The sequence below is a fragment of the Amblyomma maculatum genome, chromosome 3 (genome assembly GCF_055883805.1).
Source record: "Amblyomma maculatum isolate TAMU_Amacu chromosome 3, ASM5588380v1, whole genome shotgun sequence".
Lineage (NCBI taxonomy): Eukaryota > Metazoa > Arthropoda > Arachnida > Ixodida > Ixodidae > Amblyomma > Amblyomma maculatum.
This window is the reverse complement of record NC_139346.1, coordinates 6,767,825-6,773,651: the sequence shown is the minus strand read 5'-3', so window position 1 is coordinate 6,773,651 and position 5,827 is coordinate 6,767,825. Positions and strand designations below refer to the sequence as shown.

Here is a 5,827-nt window from a genome sequence, read left to right as displayed (position 1 = left end):
TGGCGCCATGTCACGAAGACCAGCTTCGGACTCCATGACGCATGCCAATAATGGGCGACAGCAGCAGGTTCGGCGGCAGCGGTCAACGTAAACCGGCGCATGGTGCTTGTAAGTTTCATTTTTCAAACTTCTTGCTGCCCTTATTGTGGGTTTAAGCCAGCACTCATTTAATCAGCGTGCGTCGCAATAGTGAGCACAGTGTTGAGTCCGAGGTTCGAGTGGTCCCAATCTCTATGATCAGCAGGCGTGACTGCATTTCAGTGACTACCCATACGTATACCATGTGTTTCAGCGAAGGTGAGCCAGAAGTTTTAAAACTGCTTTTTGTAATATTGAGATGGTTTCAAGTTGCAATTGTTTACATCAGGATACAGGTTAATCGGTTAATCAAGCTAATTTGGTGGTTAACTAAACACGTAACAATTTACTTCTTATTGCACTTACGTAATCAATATTCGTGGTTATCTAAGTTTGAAAGTGCGAGATGCCGGGCTAGTTGGTACTGCATTCTTAAAGAACAGCGCAAGGAACAACACGGAAACACAGAATGGATGGACACTGGCGCTGACTACTTCGTCTCACAAGATGTTTGCAGCAGGATCACGCGCACTACAATAGGCAAATTGTGCTCCTACGCGGCTCTCGCCACCAAATTGGCGGGAGTAACAGTATACATGGCTTTCACGTGACGTCACGCTCAGCGGCGCGCGCTGCGGCGGCCATGCTGGTGCAGCATGGTCAGTTGTCAACAGTGCCGAGTCGGAAGCGCAAGCGAGCCGCGCGCGCGTTGCGTGTCTTTGGGGTAAATGCCGCCGGTTCTCAGCAAGCAGCCTTTAAACGCTACCTACCACTCAGAACTTACGGAGTCTGAGCGCGTACGGTACGCGGAAAAAGTGTGCCTTTGCAACGACATCGACCCATTCAAGCTGCGACCGGGAACGGACACAGGATGCAATGTTGACTTGTTCCCGGAGATTTCGCACGGTGACATCGTCAACTACCTTGTTTTTTCTGCGAACTTTTTGACTCTAGAAGAAATGAAGGCCTTTAAGTCGACCGAAGCACATAATTATTTTACTAGCGGTTATTTTACTGTCAGCTGTTTTGCTGACAGGCTCTTTAGCCTGTCAGCAAAACAGCTCCAAGATGACAAGGTGGTTCTTCTTGGAGAGGTAAGCAGCAACTTTTTTTTTTAGAGAGAGAGAGCGCTCGAGAGAAAGAAAAGTAAGGTTTACTCAGTCCACACGCGATCGAGTGTAAAGTAAAAAATGTTTATAAACTGTAAAGCATGAAAATCGTTTCTTCCCGGTACAGTACCTCGACAATGTTTGATGACACCACTTGTCATTCTTTTTTTACGCGCACACGTTGTTCAGTTTGCAAACCTACCAAGTTATTGCGCAAAAAAGAAACGGTCACGCATTAAAAGACATATCGCTCGCTTAAGATTTGCCGACCAACAAATTCCCATCTGTCGCGTCGCGCGATGTTTGTGTGCTTCCCTAACTAATCAAGCTCGCCGCTGTTGCCGGTTCGGTAGCGCGATAAGATCTACAGCGACGTACGCCCGTGCAGAAATGAATCCAACATTAATATGTACCTTGCCACATTTCTGTTACAGGTGAACCACTCACAAAGGTTCTACTCGAAGAAAACTATCCCGCCTCTCACTTTTTCACAAAATATACTACCATAACTCCACCTTGCGTTCCTCATGGGTTCAGCCACCATCCTACATTTCGTTTCGCCGTAACCATAGTCAAAAGGTAAACATTCCGCACACAAACACAGTTGCCTATTTTAACTCCTTTCTTCCCCGCACCTGTAATGATTGGAATAACCTCTCTGCATCACTAACAAGTATAACTGAAGAACAAAAGTTTAAATCCGCGCTGCAATCTTTCTTTTTTGCCTAGTTTTAAAACTTACTGTATGGTTATTTGCATAACATCATTGTATACTGTTGCTTATTATATTTTTATATTGTTGTTTTTAACACCTATGCCGTTTTCCTAAATTTCCTAAATTGCACATGTACCTTGTTCTTTTTTATTTGCTTTGTTTTTCAGATTTGTACGCTTTTGTTAACCTTCTGTTTTATATATATATCCTGTATGCGCCCCTCCCCTCTGTAACGTACAACTGTACCCTGAGGGTATTATAAATAAATAAATAAATAAATAAATAAAAGGTTGCGAGATCAACCTCTACAGGTGTGGATCCTTTGTAAAAAAAGTGGGGTTGTGCTCGCAGCTCATTGCACCTGTATGGCAGGAACGGGAGAGGCATGTTCCCATGTTGGGGCCTGCCTCTATGCAGCTGAAACAGGTGTAAGAATGAAAAACTCCACTAGCTGCACCTCAAAAAGCAACATCTGGCTTCCTGCATACGTGGAAAAGGTGCAATTCAAGAGGCTCAGAGATATCGACTTCACTTCATCTAGGATGAGAAAGCGAAAGCTGGACAATTCGGTCAAAAACAGCAGTTTACCTGAGACAGAAGCGAAGAAACGGATGGATATTCCACCGCCAACCGAAGAAGAACTTGGAGACCTCTACAGCGCTTTCCAAAGCACCGGTGTTGCACCCGCAATATTTGCAGTGCTGCCACAATATTGTGAGAGCTTCCAGGAGCCGGTCAAAACACAGCCTTCTCACTTGAGAAAATTGTACCACGATGATAATTTGGCTGATAGTCTTGAAGTGCTTCTAGAAAAGGCCAACAACTTTATGTCCACATTCTCAATTCAAGAAGAAACGGTGACGAGAGTTGAGGTTGCAACAAGAGGCCAGAGCAACTCGCAAGATTGGTTTCTTTACCGGGCTGGCAGAGTGACAGCTTCAGTGATGAAAAGTGTGTGCCACACAAGTGTTAACAACCCCAGCTTGTCACTGTTGACATCATTATGCTACCCTGAAAAACATTGTGTGAAAGTTCCTGCAGTCATGTGGGGTTTGGACCATGAACGAGATGCTTTCCAAGCTTATGTAGCTAAAGAAGCTACCAATCATCAGGACTTCCAGTGCCGAAGGTCTGGGTTGCACCTGAGCACTACGTACCCCTTTGTAGGCGCTTCACCAGATGCCATTATCTCATGCAGCTGCTGTGGGAAAGGTGTCGTAGAATTCAAGTGCCCATTCTTGCTGAAAGATACCGAGGAGATCTCTACCAACAAATCATGTTTAAGTGATGTCAATGGAAAACTTAAACTTCACGAAGGTCACGCTTATTACTATCAAATCCAGACCCAGATGACTGTGTGCCAGGTCGAATTCTGCGACTTTGTGGTGTGGGGGCCAAATGTATTACACATAGAAAGAATAAGACGCGACGACCTGTTTTGTACCAACATGTTTGCTCGAGCAAGGCAATTTTTTGAGAGGGTGATTTTACCGGAGCTGTTCAGTCGCTATTATACCAGGCAACAAAGCACTCTTAAAGACAAGCCATCTGAAGGAACACAATACTGTTTTTGCCGTGGACCAGATGCAGGCAAAATGATTGCTTGTGACAGTGCGTCATGCCAGTACAACTGGTTTCACTTTTCGTGTGTTGGACTCAAGCGCATGCCAAGATCAAAAAAGTGGTTTTGTCCTCAGTGTAAAGAAAACAAGAGTGATTAGTCTTTTCCCATTTTTTTTTACAGTTTAGGTTTTCACTTTGTTTCCAAAGCTGTGCCTGTCAATGCAAAGGATTTGACCAATGTGAAGAAATGAGTGCGACTCATTTGGTGGAACACTGGCTAACACAAAGTGCTGCAAATGCAGTTCTGAACAGCTTTCAGGGCCAGATTAAAGCAAAAAAACGTTTGCCTAACCTGATGCACTTTGCACTCATTGATTGCTATGAGGAGTGCTTACGAGTTTAAGCGGAACAGTACTACTCACATTTGGTGGAACACTAGCTAACACAAAGTGCTGCAAGTGCAGTTCTGAACAGCTTCCAGTGCCAGATTAAAGCAAAAAAAAGTTTGCCTAACCTGATGCACTTTGCTCTCATTGATTGCTATGAGGAGTGCTTATGAGTGTAGGCGGAACAGTACTACTCACATTTGGTGGAACACTGGCTAACACAAAGTGCTGCAAATGCAGTTCTGAACAGCTTCCAGTGCCAGATTAAAGCAAAAAAGGTTTGCCTAAGCTGATACGCTTTACGCTCTTGAAGTGAACGGCAATGTGATTGAGTACCGTGTGTTTTAGTCTAACAAGAGCTGTATATGCAGTCGAATCTCAATGTGCCTCCTATGCAATGTGATTGAGTACCGTGTGTTTTAGTCTAACAAGAGCTGTATATGCAGTCGAATCTCAATGTGCCTCCTGTGCAAGAAGAAATGACAGTCATGTTACTTCTGGGCATTTTTAAAATTTTCTTGCTATCCCTTCACTTGTAAAGACTGCACTGAACGCCATGTTAAAAATTTGCAAAAGAAAAGCTGCTTGTAGGTGCCACTTTTTATTGTAGATGAGCTATGTTCTTTTTGTCCTGTGAAAGATTGTCCAGTCTTCAAAGTTAGTGAAAGGAGAGCAAAGGTTGACATCATTGTTTGCCAGAGTGTCAGCTTGGTCTTGTAGTAGGGTGTATATAGTAGGTGTGCCATCTTTATATACCGCACGATGCCCCAGGAGGCGTTAGTAGCGATGATGATTTGGTGGCTTGACAGGTATTCTGCGACTAGTCAGCAACTTGTATCAAGGATGACTACTAGTTGACCAAGAGGCTGTGATTTTCTGTTCCTTTCTCTCTTGTTCCTGTGTTTCGGGAATGGCATGAAGGGCGTCCAATGAAGTGAAGCGACTTTTACTCCTCTTAGTGTCTCATTTGGTACATGTACATTTGTAGTGGAGAAGCTACTTTTGAGACCTTATTACTGCAAAACACGTTTGAAAAAAAAAGGGAAATTAACAGAATAGCAAAGTTGCTAACATGTTCTTTGATTTTATTGTACATTTCATGTTACCCTAGGATTATGGAGATTGGGATAACATTTGTAATTTGACTGTTTCAAAGTGCTGAGTGAATTTAGTCCACAACATTCATTTCTTTTTCATTAATTGAATGTTCTGTCATGAACTGATATTCGATCTAAGAGAAAAAATAAGATATTATGCAAGACTGACTGCTGAAAATTGATTACTATACACTCGCTTGACTCTTTGTGATGACTATAGTTATGGCATATTGGGTCCTGTCAACCTACAGTAAACTATCAACCACAATGAACTAGTATTTGCAGCTGTCCTGAAAGGTCCTTTGTGAGCTAGCTTATAAACTAGCTGTATCACCTGTCAACTAAACGTATGATGTGAAACCAATTTGACCAATGTGAAGAAATTTGCTACAAAGACTATGGAATGTTTGTCATGTTGGGAATAACCAGCACTTGCAATCTCAAGAAGGCACATTTTTTTCAATCCCTCTATGTCATGGTGCTTTCTATGCAACGTGCAGCTGGCAAACAGAATACAAAAATGTGTTCAAGCTGAGTTGTAAAACCATTTTATCTGCATCCATCTACAACCATCACAAACAGTCATCTCTGCATAGGACACAGACATCTAACACAACTTCATACTAACAAAACAGGACAAGTTTTTCACGATGCATGTGGAGATGAGCTAATCACAAACCACATTTTAATATTATGCTCACAACTTGAAGCACAAAAAAAGACATTTTACGCTCTTTTATAGTGAACACATTTCTTTTCACCCATCATTACTTCTAAGTGAAAATGTGCTTTCTGATATGTCCTCTATTTTGAGGTCTCTAAAAGAAGCAAATGTCTTATGCAAAACATAAATTGAAACAACTACAGTTCATAAATACA

The 5,827-nt window shown here is 42.5% G+C and overlaps 1 protein-coding gene across 1 annotated transcript; it reads left to right on the top strand.

Annotated features, from left to right (window-relative positions):
• The first annotated feature begins 806 nt into the window (after nucleotides 1-806).
• Nucleotides 807-3,623, top strand: LOC146194169 (uncharacterized). Its single transcript, XM_084596012.1, has 3 exons — nucleotides 807-1,172; nucleotides 1,622-1,638; nucleotides 2,192-3,623. The coding sequence occupies exons 1-3, from the start codon at nucleotides 807-809 to the stop codon at nucleotides 3,621-3,623; spliced, it is 1,815 nt and encodes a 604-aa protein (XP_084452138.1).
• The last annotated feature ends 2,204 nt before the right edge of the window (nucleotides 3,624-5,827 follow it).

Bases quoted from the DNA above. Each gene is read 5' to 3' on its own strand.
- LOC146194169 (XM_084596012.1), top strand. From the start codon at position 807: ATGCCGCCGGTTCTCAGCAAGCAGCCTTTAAACGCTACCTACCACTCA.